Below are 16,381 nucleotides of genomic sequence, written 5' to 3' on the forward strand. Positions count from 1 at the left end.
AGCATATAACAAATAAATTGACAAATAATGTAACGGAGGTAGAACATTGCAACAAATTTATAAATAAGGTATGCCATTGAAACTTTTTAAAGATGAGGTATGAAACTGTTAATGCCCAATAGTTGAGGAAGTTATGTGTAATTTACCCTAAATAAATATATATAGTTCCATATAGATCTCAAAAGAAATAACCCCTCGTTGGGAGAGATTCTTTTATAAAACCTCAAGGATTTCTCAGAGCTCTAAAATAAACTATATCCACTACTTTTCCAATTCCATATAGAGCCCCTCATTAGAGATGCTCTTAATCCTTTCAATGTCGAAAAACAATGCGAACTTTGAACCTAATGGCCGAGGTCGGAACTAAGTCAAATACTCTTATACCCCATCAATGGGACTAGGATTCTCTCCCCTACTCTTTCCATCCTTTTCCATCCTCTCCTTTCACATTCTTTATTTTGTATTTCTCTTTCTATAACAAATTAATATAAGATGTTGACGTGGCTTAACCGTGACCGTTCAAATAGGAGGGGAGAGAATCATACTCTCACTTAATGATGCCAACATGCTTACAATGAAGATGAGTTTGTACCTCTATAACCCAAATTTATTACCTTGCAACAACTTCTCTTTGATTAGGAGAGAACTATGCAATCATGATTTTTTTTTTTTGGTCAAAGGAAAGATTTCCATTCCAACAAAAGCACAAATACATAATGGTCCAAATACATCAAGTCAAAACAAAAGAACAGCAAGACTAGAGACCTTAAAACCAGTGCCCAAAGTGAGCAAAGGGCCCAGTGCAAAAACCATACAAACCAAAAAACCTAAGTAATTTACACCCCTACCATCACCATAACACCTCAGATTCTCCATCATCTTGCAGCCTAAATTCCGATCAAACAAATTCCTAGGAAGGAGAAAACACATAGCTCCATCATTCCATCATTCTTGAACCAGCACCAGACAATCCGCCACCACATCACAAGAGAAACTAATAGGGAAGCCGATAGGAAAACCAAAGGCATCCGTGCAAACAAAGGCACACAAGTAGAAGGTGGTGGTGTAAACACCCGAGCTAGAACTCTACGCACCTTCCGGCAAATCCGCGTCAAAACGCGTTTAGGAGATATAGTTGTAGATCGAGAATGGTGTGAAAACAAGGGGATATGAAGCAAATTTAGAGGATGAGAAAAAGAAAGAAACGAGAACATGGTGGAAGGAAATAGGAGGAGTGGGAAGAAAAACATGGTGGAAGGAAATAGGAGGAATGGGAAGAAATTAGATCTCTGAAACATGGATGAAAGGAAAGGAGGACAATAAATTTGAAGATCGAAGCTTAGAATTGCAAAGTTGAACACCAACAGACTAGATGAAGAATCAAAATATAGTAGGGGAAATATAAGCAAAATAGAAGGGAAACGAACTAGAGATTGCCGTTGACCTCGACCATGCCTGAGGCTGATGGCTGAACGAAAATCGGATCAGGAAAGCTCACACACAAACAGTGCGAAAAGTTCTCACAGAAAGAAAAGAACTCTCACCAGAACGGGAGAGAAGTTTTTTATGATTGTTTTTTTTTCTTTGGTCATACAACAAAACACTAGGATTTAAAAAACCAAAAAAGACCTTGCAATTAAAAGAAACCAATTATCAACTTTTTCAACAACAAGTAGTTGTAACTTGCTTGCTTTGATTTGAAGAATTACAGGAAGATTGTTGTAGCTAATTTACTTTTTCACCATGAGTTCTAAACTTAAAACATAATAGAAAATAAACTAAAAAAAAACAAAAATTCAACATATCTATCAAAACATTTTTAATCATCTTCAAGAGCCACAATATCATCAATGGCTACATTCTCTAGCCCTCGAAGTTGCTTAAATTGATCGACATGTCCCTGGTATTTTGAATACAAGTTTTTCACTCTAATATCAGAGCTATTAGAGATTTAGTTGGAATGAACGTAAGATAAACAAAGGGTGATGCTAACGTCTAATTATAATGTATGGGTTTATTGATAAATTTGAGTTTTATTATTAGTTTTATTTTGTACTTATTAGTAATTATGCAATATGGTAGAATAGATAATTAACATTTAAAATTTAAGTTGAGTGTAAAAAGAGGTAACATGAGTTTAAATACAATTTCCCATCGAGAAAAGCTTCATGTCATTAATAAATGCCTTCACATAAAACTGGAGGGACTTGTGTGTGGTTTGCTCGTATATATCATTAGATTTAGACTCATATGACGAGATCGGGTGAGGCCAAATATTGGGACCCTAATTTGTATGAGGAGTGATGGACGATGTGGCAATACAAGTTATAGATGCTAGAATTTCATGTATAAAAGTATGATATTTGATGTACTTTGGTCTCAACGACCTCATGTTAATTTCAAGTGTAAAAGTTTCTTTAATTAGACATTTCTATCAAAAATTTTCTTCACGAACAAGAGTCACGAACGAAACCAAAACTCCAAAACCCTTTTGTGATGATTGTGATAAGGAAAGAGAAGTGAATTATACAAAATCGTTTTATATTTCTGCACATTCATATTTATTTTTAGCTCTTGAATTGAAAGAATGAAAATCGTTTAAAATGTCGTTTAATAGGTGCCCTTGCCGTTTTTCTTTCTCAACGGTATCATAGCGCGCCCTTACTTTCTCACGGTCACTCTTCTCCACACACACATTCAATCATGGCCTCACTTCCTCACCCAACCCAACCACTTCCTCCGCCGTTTAGCCGTCCACCGCCGCCGTCAACTGTACGGCCACAAATGACACTCAATCCCCATCCTCCTCCTCCTTCTTCCCCTTCAACCAATACTAATGCAAACAAAACGACTTCACTGGCAGTGACTCAGAACAGTCGGAGCAAAATTCTTGAGAGTCAGAAGCTGAAAGATAAGGAGGCGAAGGAGAGGAAAGAGGATACCAACAACAAAATAGCTTCCAGAAAAGCAATCTCGGTGATACTGCGAAGAGAAGCCACCAAAGCTCTGATTGAGAAGAAGAAGAAAGGGTCCAAGAGGCTGCTTCCAAAAACCGTGCTCGAAGCCCTCCATGAGAGAATCACTGCTCTGCGTTGGGAGTCCGCTCTCAAGGTCGGTCCTTTTTCAAACTTTCTTGTTCGAATCGGGTTTTGGCGAATTGGGTTTTGGGAAATTTTATCTGGGTTTGTGGTTTTTCTTCGCTTGGTTGATTAGAAATTTTGGGTAAGGCGAGGGATTGACGTTTTAAGTACTGGGATTTTGGTGTTTTGTTCGGAACGGGGTAGCCGAAGGGTCTACTCTGCTGGCTTCAAGTAGTTTGTTTGTAGGTTAGCATGAACTTTATTTGAATTTTGGTGTTTCGTGCTTCATTTCGTTTTGATTGCTAAGAATGCATAGAAAAGGTTCAATTTTCGGCTTATAGGACCCTTGAAAATCAGAATAATGCTAATTCTGGTAATTGATATCGATTCTTGTCGCTGTTGATATATTCATAGAGATAGATGAATGAACAAATAAATCCCAAGTTTCATTTTTATTCTTAATCTGTGGAGAAATCCTAATGTTCACCGAACAATGCATTAAATATGTTGAGGATTTGAATTGACACAAATTTTTAAAGAAAACTGGTATTTTTTATCATCTACTATGATGAAGAAAGAAACCGACTTGAAATCTCATTCTTTGTCAAGGAAGAAAACTCACATTATATAAAATATTCCCAATTTACTGTTCCTCAATTTTCTTTCTCTGATTGCACCTTTCTATGATTACACATTTCCCGTCTTTATTGTATCGGACAATGTAATTGTTTATAAGCCTAATATACTCGTGGTCATTTTATCCTTTATACTTTCAGGTTTTTGAACTACTACAGGAGCAGCTCTGGTACCGACCTAATGCTGCTGTATACGTTAAGCTAATCGTCATGCTTGGAAGATGTAAGCAACCAGAAAAAGCCCACGAGCTTTTTGAAGCTATGATTGAAGAAGGCTGTGATGTCAACACTGAATCGTACACTGCTCTTGTATCTGCCTATGGTAGGAGCGGCCTCTTTCACAAAGCATTTTCCCTCCTTGAGCGGATGAAGACTACTCCTGACTGCCAGCCTGATGTCCACACTTATTCAATCCTCATAAAATCATGCCTGCAGGTTTTTGCATATGACAAAGTGCAGGCTCTACTTTCGGATATGGAAATCCAGGGGATAAGACCCAACACCATCACATATAATACCCTCATCGATGCCTATGGCAAATCTAAAAGATTTGCAGAGATGGAATCAACACTTGTGGAAATGCTTAGCGAACAGGACTGTGAGCCTGATGTTTGGACCATGAATTCAGTACTGAGAGCCTTTGGCAACAGCGGGCAAATAGAAACAATGGAAAAGTGTTTTGAGAGGTTTCAGAGTGCTGGGATCCAAGCCAACATCATGACTTTCAACATTCTCCTAGATTCCTATGGAAAAGCTGGGAAATATGAGAAAATGAGTGCTGTGATGGAATATATGCAGAAATACCATTATTCGTGGACGATTGTGACATATAATGTGGTGATAGATGCATTTGGGAGGGCTGGTGATTTAAAACAAATGGAGTATCTGTTTAGGCTAATGCGGTCAGAGAGGATCAAACCAAGCTGTGTCACACTTTGCTCACTCGTAAGGGCATATGGTCTAGCCGGTAAACCTGAAAAAATTGAAGGTGTTTTACGTTTTGTGGAGAATTCAGATGTGATGCTCGATACAGTGTTTTTCAATTGTCTGGTTGATGCTTATGGGAGGATGGGATGCTTCACAGAAATGAAGGGGGTGCTTGAGATAATGGAGCAAAAAGGATGTAGGCCAGACAAAGTTACATATAGAACTATGATTAAAGCTTATTCCACCAACAAGATGATTGGCCATGTGAAGGAACTCCATGAACTTATGGAATCAGCAGAAGGAAGTCAGATGATTTGGTCCCAGAGAGAAAAACCTGACTTTCGATGACCTCTTTTGCAGGTCGTCCATCCCTGAGGTATACTGTTCCTGTACATTTTCATTGTTTTGAAGCGATTCCTGATCTGTGTACATGAATATTTGAATGACAAACGAAATGCAGTAAGCGTGGTATATGCTAATGCTGTTATATGACTTGTAAAGTGTACTAAGCCTGCAACATTGTGGAATACCATTTTTTAAATTTTAGTGAATCCGTGAATAAAGTAAATTGCCACATGTTATTGTCTTACTGATAACGTATGCAGTCTTTTTATATTCACAGTCCATTCTTTTTAAAAAGAAAAAAGAGGGAGAACCAAAACAAATTCACGTGTGTACACATTAAGCACAGACACATCTTGAATAATATTTGGGTTTGAGTCTTTGAGATGGTAATTTGAAAAATTGCTATTAGTAAATTGTAATTGATGAATTAGGTAGTTATTCCAGGTACTAAATTATTTTTCTATAGGAGCATCATCTAAAAGTATTGGAGTGATTAACTAAATCTGATGTAAGCTCTGTCCTCCAGTTGACAATGTGCCATCTATTTTGTCTATGTTTTCAAATGCAAACCCTTCTATTACGCACACTTGCTTTGCCTTTTCTAGTGTGTCTTTTCACCATATTCATCATCCACATTTGCTTCAACATTATCACCTTCTGAACCATGTTTTCAGGAACCTTCACATTCTTCGTGCGGTGCCGCATTCTTCATCATCCAATTGCTATCTGCTTACAGAGTATTCAGCCATTGTTACATTCTGTGATGTTCGAGCAGTTATTCTTGTGTCCGGTTCTGAGTCCCCACCAGTCTGTTGTGGTTGGCAGAGAAAGCCAGCTAAAGATGGTGAAGATTGGGCAGGTTGAGTAAGTCTTGGAGGTCCATCTGTTTGCTGTATGTGGGTATATAACGCACTAAAAGTGGGTAACGTTGAGTAGGTGTAACACCGTCTTACAGAGAATTCACGAAAACATTTTCTAAAGTTTCATGGGAAAATTCAAAACTAGAATTAATGCAGAAGGAAGAAAGCATTCAGGCCATGGGAAAAACGTACCAAGAATGAATGGGACGTGGTTTCTTGATATCCAAGGAAGAGCCTACTGCAAATCGTTGGTTGAGATTCAGAAAATACAAGTTCTTGTCTGATGAAAGACAACTTAAACGATTACTGTCATATTCGTTTCCTTTCAAAAAAAAAAAAAAAAAAAAAACGATTACTGTCATAAGGTCTGGAGGATAATTATGGGCGTAATGATTACTCTGTGGTGAAAAATTACGTGGGAATGAGAGCTTTGTCATTTGTAGCTAGTAATTATTACCATTCTATGATTTAGTTTTCCCACGTATAAGAAAATTTGAAGTCCTTAGAATTCAAGACAAAAAAAGAATTTAAACTTGAGCCTTCCCACTCAGTGACACAAATCTTTTAGTTAGGAATCAAAGAGGTGCGATTTTTCATTCCCATAACCCGTGTATTGGCGGCCTCTAGTAGTGACGCGCCCCCATTCCTGCAATCCACACCTTAATGTTCATTTTCAAAGTCGGACAACTGCTCTGCGTTGGGATTCTGCTCGCAAGGTCAGTCCTTCTTCCATTTTGTTTTTGCTCAAATCGAGTTTTGGGGAATTTTATATGGGTTTCTACTTGTTCTTCGTTTGTTTGCTTAGGAATGCATAGGAAAATCTAGCAGAAGGGTTTACTTTACAAGCTTCAAGCAATTTGTTCGTTGGTTAGCTTGAGTTTGATTCAAATTTGCACTCAAACGTGTTGAGCTCGATTTCGATTTCGTTAATTCCAGTAGTTTATTATATTTTTTTTTTTCTTTCACTATTGATATAATCACAGAGAGAGGAATAAAATACATCCCAAGGTTAACTTGTTTGAAAATGTGCTAATGTTGCCGTTTATATTAAGCTAATCGTCATGCTTGATTACCAGAAGTTAAACACGTGTCCAGTTGTTTAGCCTTTGCTCTCGAGGTTTCAAGTTCGATTCCTCCACACCAAACCAGAGTTCTTACATTTTTGGAAAGTTTCATTTTTTTTGTTATATATACTTTGTCATCATGAAGGACAAACCGAAAGCTTCCCCATAACTATAGGGTTACATCAAGACTCATCTTTTAAGTCTTTACCTTTTTGCATTGATAATGGATGAGTTAATGAGACATATTCAAGATGATATTCCTTGGTGTATGCTTTTCGCAAACGATATAATGTTGATAGATGAAACTCATGAAGGGGTAAATGCTAAGCTTAACCTTTGGAGAGAAGTGTTGGAATCTAAAGGTCTTCGCCTAAGCCGATCAAGGACAGAATATATGGAGTGCAAGTTCAGTGCAAATGGAGGCCAAAATGAGTTAGGGGTGAGGATCGGAGATTAGAAAGTACCAAAGAGTGACCGCTTTCGTTACCTAGGATTTATCTTGCAAAAGAACGGAGAATTAGATTGTGACCTCAACCATAGAATACAAGCTGGATGGATGAAGTGGAAGAGTGCATCCGGCGTGTTGTGTAACCGCCGTATGCTACTGAAGCTCAAGGGAAAATTTTATAGGACGACAATAAGGCCGGCGATGCTGTATGGCACAGAATGTTGGGCGGTGAAGCATCAACACATACATAAAATGGGTGTAACGGAGATGAGAATGCTTCATTGGATGTGTGGGGCACACGAGAAAGGATAAGATTAGAAATGAGGATGTCCGAGATAAAGTAGGAGTAGCCGAAATTGAAGGAACGATGAGAAAAAATCGGTTACGGTAGTTTGGACATGTGCAAATAAGGCTTACTAACGCTCCGGTTAGAAGATGCGACTACGGGATAGAGGTCTAGGGCTGAACGGGTACAGGAAGACCTAGAAAAACTTTGGAAGAGACTCTAAGAAAAGACTTAGAGTACTTGGATCTAACGGAGGACATGACACAGAACTGAGCGCAATGGCGTACTAGGATTCATATAGCCGACCCCACTTAGGGCCGGTTTAGTATTGCTGTGCTTTGAAAAAAAAGCTGATTCTGCTGTGCTGTGAGAATAAGCAGCTGTGAAATAAAGTAGCAGAGTGTTTGGTAAACTTTTTTGTAAAAGTGCTTTTGAAAAGAAAAAAAAAAGCAGTATTATAGTGTTTGGTAAACTTTTATGTAAAACAGATGTGAAAAAAAAAACCGGTTTTTCAAAGCTGGGTTTTGCAACTTCTTGTTTTTGGCTTTTTTTCACCTAAAAATGTGAAAAAAAACTGAAGCTGAATGTTTACCAAACACAAAAATAGCTCTCAATTTTTTTTTTATACCAATTTTTTTTAGAATTACTTCAGTATCAAACCAGACCTTAGTGGGAAAAAAACTTTATTGTTGTTGTTGTTATACTTTGTCATCATGTAAATAGATCATCTTTATTGCTCATCTTAACTTTATTTAAGAGCTCAAAAGTTGTAAGCTTTTCTCTTTTATTTTGTGTTTCATCACCTTTAATACAATATTTCAACTTGACTTATGCGTTTTCCCTTGTTTTCCTTATTGAATTCTTTGGTAAAGTATCTTTTTGCCCAATAAACGAAGAAAAAAAGATGTCACTTCATGCAAAATTATGTAGTGGAACTACAAACTTTTTGATAATCTCACATGGAGGAGCAGTACTCGGATTTGACGCTAGAACAACCAGAAGCAATAATGGTTGCATAAGTGGCGAGGGTCCTCGCGGGTCATTTTTGTAATGATCTATAAGATTCTTCAATCATATCTGTTCATCATGTATTTTACGATCAGTTTTTATCAGATACTGTTTTTATTCAATTTTAAGTAAATAATTTTCAATGATTTCTAAGCGCATGATGTACCAATCACATCTGTTTATCATACAATGTGTGGTCAGTTTTTGTCAGATGCTTGTTTATATTCAATTTTAAATAAATAATTTATAATGATTTCTGAACGCATGATATACGATGAACGGATGTGATCGGAGAATCTCCAAGATCCTCTTGGGCATAAGTAAACTAAATTTTCATTTTTTTTCTATTTTCTATTTAGTTCTTTCTTCTTCTTGTTTTTTTTTTTTTTTTTGGAAAACCTCGACGGTACGAGGGAAATTTTATTGATAATGAAAAAATAAGTTACAACTAGTCAGGAAGGATATAAACTTACTCCTCAAAAAACAAAGACAATAAAAAGAAATATACGAAAAAGAAGAGGGGACATAAACCTTATCCTTCTAGAAACAAAAAACGAGAATGAAATAAAGAAAAAAGGGGAAGAACATGAAACATAACCCCTCTAAAACCAAACCTAAAGGTCTAAACTTGCAAAACCAGTCAAACAACCCCATAAAGTTAGGAGAAAAAAAAAGAAAGTAAGACAAACCTAGACACCGACATGTACATTAATTTGAGAAGTCACTTTTTGAATATAAACAGTTTCTGTAGTTGTTATTTAGTGAATACACGTTCTCTCTATTTTCAGTTTCAGAAACAAAGACCAAATATGAAAAATTAACTGAAACCTCACCCATCATTGTAACGATGACGGGGGTTCCAATGACGGGGAATGTCGTAAAATGCAAAAAAAACTTGGAAATTCTTGAAGAATATATATTAGTGGACAATTTGCGAGAGCTTAAACAAGTTATTCATGTTGCAGATAAGACTTGCGTATATACGCAATTTTTCAAGAACTACTATGACACTTAAGCTTATATAATGGTGGCATGCAGTTGGAGGTACATAAGTAACATGTTTAGGACCTTCCAATTTTACAACTGACATTGATACACTCTGACCAAAATCAAAGCGTGACATATTATCCTTTAAGATTTTCAAGCTTATTTGCAATTTACCACATTTCCGAGTACTGCTCATTCATGTAATATTATCAAAAGGTTTAGAGAAAATTATAGCAATGGTCTTTCAACTTTGACTCAATTAGAGTAATGATCTCTTAATTAAAAATTCAGGACTAATGGTCCATTAACTCATCAAAATATGCAATTATGGTCTTTTTCGTCAACTTTGCCAAAATAAGTCATGGTGTAAGGACAACTAATACAATTGGGTTAAAATTGAGGGACTATTGCTCCAATTGGGTTAAAGTTGAGGGATCATTGCTACAATTTTTCTTATTTAGTTTTGCCCTTGGATTCAGTCTCACATGCGTGGCACGTAACTCATTTTGACGGAAGTTCTAACGGAGTTGATGAAAATGATGATAGCTGCATGTTTTGATGAGTTAAGAAACCTATGGTGATGAATTTTTAGTTAAGAAATCATTACTCCAATTTAATTAAAATTAAGAGACCATTGCTACAATTTCCTCAAATGTTTGTAGTTTCACCACAAAATTTTGCAAAGAAGATGCATCTTTTTTTCTCTTTTTCTTTTGGCAAAATAATACTTCATTGAAAATCCAATAAAAGACAAGACAAAACACATAAACCAAGTTAAAATATTGAATTAGAGGCGAACGCACATAAAGAGAAAACCTTACAACTTTGAGCTCATAAAACAAGTTAAGATGAGCAACAAAGCTGATCCATGTAGATGACTTGAAAAAGTACATATAACAATAACAACATGGAACTTTCTCTGGAAATGTACGGGCAATTTTAGAAGGGAAAATCGAACTCAAAATCTCGAGTGCAAATGGTGAACTCTCCTAACTAACCAAGAGAAATGCCCCTTGCAAATGGAACTAGAATATAAGGAAGTCGGTCAAGGCAAGAAAATGGCATCCATTGCATGACTGCAGTTTGAACATATCCAACTTGGGTATATTATTTTCATCCAGAATCCTTGAGGAAGTCGGTCAAGCCACAACACATGTAAATAGGTACCATCTTCAAAATTCGATTAGAAGTTGTTGTGTTGAATCACCACAACACCGTCTTCAGAAAGCAGTCCTCCTTTGCTAAAACGAGGTTTTAGAACTGCCAACCTGTTCACCCTATACAACCTGGTGAAGTATTTGGTAGCACTTAAAAGTTTAAAATAGTATTTGGTGAACTATTCAACGTAATTACATAGTTTTGAATAACTTTACCATGAAACTTTTGCAAATGTTTCCACGAACTCTCTGAAAGCGTAATGTTCTTGAAATTTCGTTCATACGTGCATTTAAAGTTCACCATTTGAGCTATCTACAAGAAATATTTGCTCAATGAATTGCCTTCTGTAGGGTTTTATTGATCTTGTGTCGAGATTCTTGAGTATCTTCTATTTTTTTGTGGTATAATCGTTAAGTTTTCAAGTTTTATCAATCTTTGTGCGTTTCTTTTTCATTTCTTGAACTAAAATTCACCTGTAAGTGTTGATTTCGACTCGGTCTTTTTGTGTCAAACAAAGCGACGACATCGATACCAATCGAGAGTGAAAATAATGGACGACAGAGGTGGTGGAACTGGTAAACATGACGGACAGATATGGTGGAAGTCGAAAACTTGATGACTTGGAACTCAGATTAATGCCAAGTTCATCTGAGACCCACATTTAAGTTCCAAGAAAAGAAGTAAAGTTAAACAATTTTGGTAATTTTGAGAGCTTGAAGCAAAAAAATAAAAGTTCTGAGAAATGTTCTATCTTACGTTGGACTTGGGGAAGTGTATTCAGAAAATTAAAGATTAAAAAAAAAAAAAAAAATCAAAGAAATGTAGGCTATATCAAGCATCTCGAATGAGAGTTCTTATTTAGGAATTCCGACCATCATATTTTAGATCATCTAGGAATTTAAAAGGAATATACTTGTCCCTAAAATAATATTAGCTTCAATGAGAATGTCCTTATAGTATAATCTTTAAGTTTATAAACTAAAAAAATTAAAAATCATTGTCAATTTCGCAGTCGTTGTTCTAAACAGAAAAAAAAAAAAAAAAAAAAAAAACCAAAAAAAAAACCAAAAAGCTATCAAGATCATTGATTTCCCATCAATAAACAAAAGAAAAAAAAATTAGTGGGATCCATGCATGCAGCTACACAGCAATAGCAATGAAGAATGAGGATCATCTCTGGGTCATCTTTGTGAAGATTTTAGGAATCCTCCAATCACATTGGTTTATCGTATATCATGCGATCAGAAATCATTGTAATTTTTTTTATATTTAAGATTGAATATAAACAGTACCTGACGAAAAATAGTCACACGATGTACAATAAACGGACGTAATTGAATAATCCCTGAGATCCTCACAAAGAGGATCCTTGTTCCGCAAAGAATAGCTACATATGGGTGGCCCAAGTTTTATATTCAAAATGCCCCTAGGCTCCACCACTTTGGTCTTTATATTGTTTCCATTTGTGGGAACTTATCTCATGTATCTGGTGAGACACTATTCTTTAGGTACTCAATTTCTTATGCTAATTTAGTCAGTACTATCCGGTAACTATTTATCCTAAAAGACGTACAAAATGCTATTGTACCAGTTTAAACTTATTGTTGGACTAGCTTTACAAACCAAGTTCATCTCCCAACAAATGGAGAGTACTCTAATTGCACCCAAACAACTTGGATAAATCTGTCATACCACTTCATGCTAAAGATCACAGTAGCAAACATAAAGGTTAGAGATCAAAAGTCACTGGATAGAACGTGATACAAGGATTGGGAGGGCAAAAATTTTCTCCTAATTACTTAGTAAGAGATAAAGAAGTTTTAAGAGAAATAAGTAGAAATGAAAGAGTAAGGTGGATAGTTAAGTTTTGGCTTATTAATCGATTTGTCCCCTAAAACAGCCATTTAGTCTTATTTTACTCTATGAAACTTATTTTGTCTTACTTCATTCCTTGAAATTTTTATCTCTGTCTCGTTTAGTCTCATTTCACTCTATGTTCGTCTATTTCATCAAATAGGCATTTTTAACAAACAATATTATCTACACTAAGGGGTGGAGGAGCAAGCTAAGTCTCATAATAGGCTAGCAATATTGTGGTTCAATTTCACCTTTGGTGATAATTCAACCTAATATCTCTCATCTACAAGTGAATTGGAATACCACTAGACTATAATACTAATGTGAAGAGGAATACCACTTATAATGAAACCTAAATCAGCTCGTCAAATAGACATTAAATTAAAGGGAAGTGAGGACATTTTAGTTTTTACGCATGCAAAGATAAGCCCTATGCTTGACGATGTGGCACTTAGGTTAGGATTCTGGTTGATCACCCCATGTTTACTAGGCCAAATGTGAATTGTTGCGAGAAAAGAGGGGAAACAAACTAGGGTCAACTGAAAGAATAGAAAGGAATTTAGACTTGTGAAATTGACAAAAATTGGGTGAAATAAAATTAAATGAGAAGAAAATGGCAATCTCTAGAGGCAAAGTAAGACAAAATAGATTTCAAAGTGCAAAATGAGATTAAATAATTTCAAGGGGCAAATCGATTAATAATCGTCAAGTTTTTACTTGGTGGTTATGATAACTTGCAAATGAGGAACACAAGTTGAAATCAGACTCCTTGGGGAGGAAAATTACCATCCACCCAAGAGTAAAGAAAATGTTCTGTGTTTTAATTTTTTTTATATTTTATTTTATAGATTCAGATTAGTGATAATAAAGATGCTACTCTCATTGTCTTATTTTGTTTTAATTTTTGTTTTTATATTTTGTTTTATTGATTCACATTAGGGAATAATAAAGATGCTATTCTCATTATCTTGTTTTGACTTGTATTTTTGGATAATATTTGCATTTCTTATGGGGAATGTACATATTTCACTTCTTGTGATTAACATATCTTCAGTGTATAAATTTTATAATCAAAATTGTTTAATTTTTTAATATTTTATTTAAAAATTATTCCTAAAAAGAATCATTCGAATTAGAGATTGTTTAGCCATGTAAATGAATCAAATAAATGGAAAGTTTCTTCACGGATATTTTATCGATTTGTTCATACATTTTGATGCATAAATGATCTCCAATTCGAATGATTTTATGTAAGGATGATCTTCAATGAAAAATTAAAAAATTAAATGATTCCAACTATAAAATATACGGTTAAGATAGGCTATTCACAATGTATAGGATATGTGCACTTCCTCTAGTCTTCTTGTAAAATACGTAAATGATAGTGTGTTTCAATACATCTAAGAGTAGTAATTGAGCTGATATATTGAGTTGAAATTTCAGCATAAAAATGGGTGGTGCTACCCACACATCAATTTTTACTTCTCACTCATTCTCTTAATTTTTGACCATCGGATTTAATTGATTGAAAAAGATCAAAGAACAAAAATTAACAAAGAATGTGTAAGAGGTAAAACGAGTGTGTGTGACACACCCCGACCTATATCAAGGCGTGTTGGCCGTCACCGGTGATAACCAGCACGCCTTGATTTAGGTCAGGGTGTGTCAGTGTGGATAGGACCACCCCACCAAATATGCTAATGTATTTATTAGGCTAAAAGTTGTAATCATGCATTTTAAATTAAGAAACTGCCAACGACCTTCTTCAACCGTTTATAGATATCAACCTTTTAACAAAAAAAAATATATATATATATATATATTAAAATAAATTGCAATAGAATCTAGAATTATCAGATAATGTGGAAAGACCATTTACTTGCATTGAGGAAAAAATGCAGAGAGAGAGAGAGAGAGAGAGAGAGAGAGAGAGAGAGAGAGAGAGAGAGAGAGAGAGAGAGAGAGAGAGAGAGAGAGAGAGAGAGGGAGCGAGAAATTCAAACAATGTATAGCTTATTATTTTTGGGTTGAGAAATTTTATTTTATTTAAAAAAATTATAATTGTAAGATAATGTCCAAAATAGTTGATTCCTAATCGAAACATGAGCATTAAGAAACAAAACAATGAAATATTAACTAAAATTATATAAATTTGAAGAAACTTATAGATACTGAAATAAAGAAATATTATAAAATCATTATGTGATTCCATGAATGACCGTAAATGGTCAGTTAAGAGTCGAAACATGAGTATCAAGAAACATAATGAAATCTCTCAAGTTATGCATATTTGAAGAAGAATAATGTTAAGGAGACTATATTAGATAACCACATGGGTGTACAATTTCATGTGTCAAATGATGCATACAACCAACATCCAATCATATAGATTCATTAATTGACGTGTTATGTACATATCACTTACCATGTTAAATGACATACTTGTGACATCCCACATCGTTCAGGGGAGTGATCCTTATATGTATATCTTATCCCTACTTAGCACAAGGCCTTTTGGGAGCTTACTGGCTTCGGGTTCCGTAGGAACTCCGAAGTTAAGCGAGAAGGGGGCTAGAGCAAATCCATGATGGGTGATCTACTGGGAAGTTACTCGTGAGTTCCCAAAAACAAAACCGTGAAGGAATGGTAAGCCTAAAGCGGACAATATCGTGCTACGGTAGTTGAGTCGAGCCCAGGAAGTGGTCCCGTCCAGGGCGGGATGTGACAATTTGGTATCGGAGCCTAACCCCTGGTCGCGTGTGTGTCGACGAGGATGTTGGACCCTTAAGGGGGGTGGATTGTGTGGTCGCGTGTGTGCCGACGAGGATGTCAGACCCCTAAGGGGAGTGGATTGTGACATCTCACATCACCCATGGGAGTGATCCTTATATGTATATCCCATCCCTACTTAGTACTAGGCCTTTTGGGAGCTCAATGGCTTTGGGTTCCGTAGGAATTCCGAAGTTAAGCGAGAAGGGGGCTAGAGCAATCCCACGATGGGTGACCCACTGGGAAGTTGCTCGTGAGTTCCCAAAAACAAACCGTAAGGAATGGTAAGCCCAAAGCAGACAATATCGTGCTACAGTGGTGGAGCGGGGCCGGGAAGTGATTTGCCCTGGGCCGGGATGTGACATACTGATGTGGTACAAATATGTAATCTCCTTAACATTTCCTTTAGAAGAAGGTTATAAAGATATAAAAAAACTAGATACAATAAGACTAGTTAACAGATGACCAACATAGTCAATTTGCAAATCAAATGTGTGTAACAAGAAACAAAAACTAAACAAATTTAGCTAAATTTAATTTTTGGAGAAATTTATCAATATGCAAAAAAAGATATATCATAAGATCATATTGCTGATGACAATAATAGTTAGTTTTCAATTGAAATACGAGTGTCAATTAACATAACAAAATTCCAATAAATTTATATAAATTCAAAGAAAATTATAAATACATAGAGAAAGAAATATCAAATGATCGTAAGTGGCCAATTCACAATCAAAACGTGTGTAACAAAAAAAAAAAATCTCAGTTAAATCTATACAAATTTGAAAAAATTCATGATCACGTAAAAAAAAAAAACATAAGATCTATCCCGAATTACCGTAACAGTCAGTCACAATCGAAACATAAGTATCAATATATAGAACAAAATCTAAGTTAAATTTATGTGAAATTGAGATGAAGAGATGAAAAAGAAATCAATAGGAATATTTCCTT

General features: G+C 35.6%; 1 protein-coding gene across 2 annotated transcripts; it reads left to right on the forward strand.

Moving 5' to 3' along the window:
• Window positions 1-2,570: 2,570 nt before the first annotated feature.
• On the forward strand, window positions 2,571-5,789 carry LOC137729466 (Pentatricopeptide repeat (PPR) superfamily protein). 2 transcript variants are annotated; one of them, XM_068468426.2, is made up of 3 exons: window positions 2,619-3,111; window positions 3,857-5,018; window positions 5,662-5,789. In XM_068468426.2, the coding sequence occupies exons 1-2, from the start codon at window positions 2,704-2,706 to the stop codon at window positions 4,988-4,990; spliced, it is 1,542 nt and encodes a 513-aa protein (XP_068324527.2). In that variant the 5' UTR covers window positions 2,619-2,703; the 3' UTR covers window positions 4,991-5,018; window positions 5,662-5,789. The 2 variants fall into 2 exon arrangements, with proteins under 2 accessions (XP_068324526.2, XP_068324527.2); XM_068468425.2 differs by lacking the exon at window positions 5,662-5,789 and having other exon boundaries at window positions 2,571-3,111; window positions 3,857-5,193.
• The last annotated feature ends 10,592 nt before the right edge of the window (window positions 5,790-16,381 follow it).

Source organism: Pyrus communis, chromosome 10 (assembly GCF_041283825.1).
Source record: "Pyrus communis isolate YQ-2024b chromosome 10, ASM4128382v1, whole genome shotgun sequence".
Classification (NCBI taxonomy): domain Eukaryota; kingdom Viridiplantae; phylum Streptophyta; class Magnoliopsida; order Rosales; family Rosaceae; genus Pyrus; species Pyrus communis.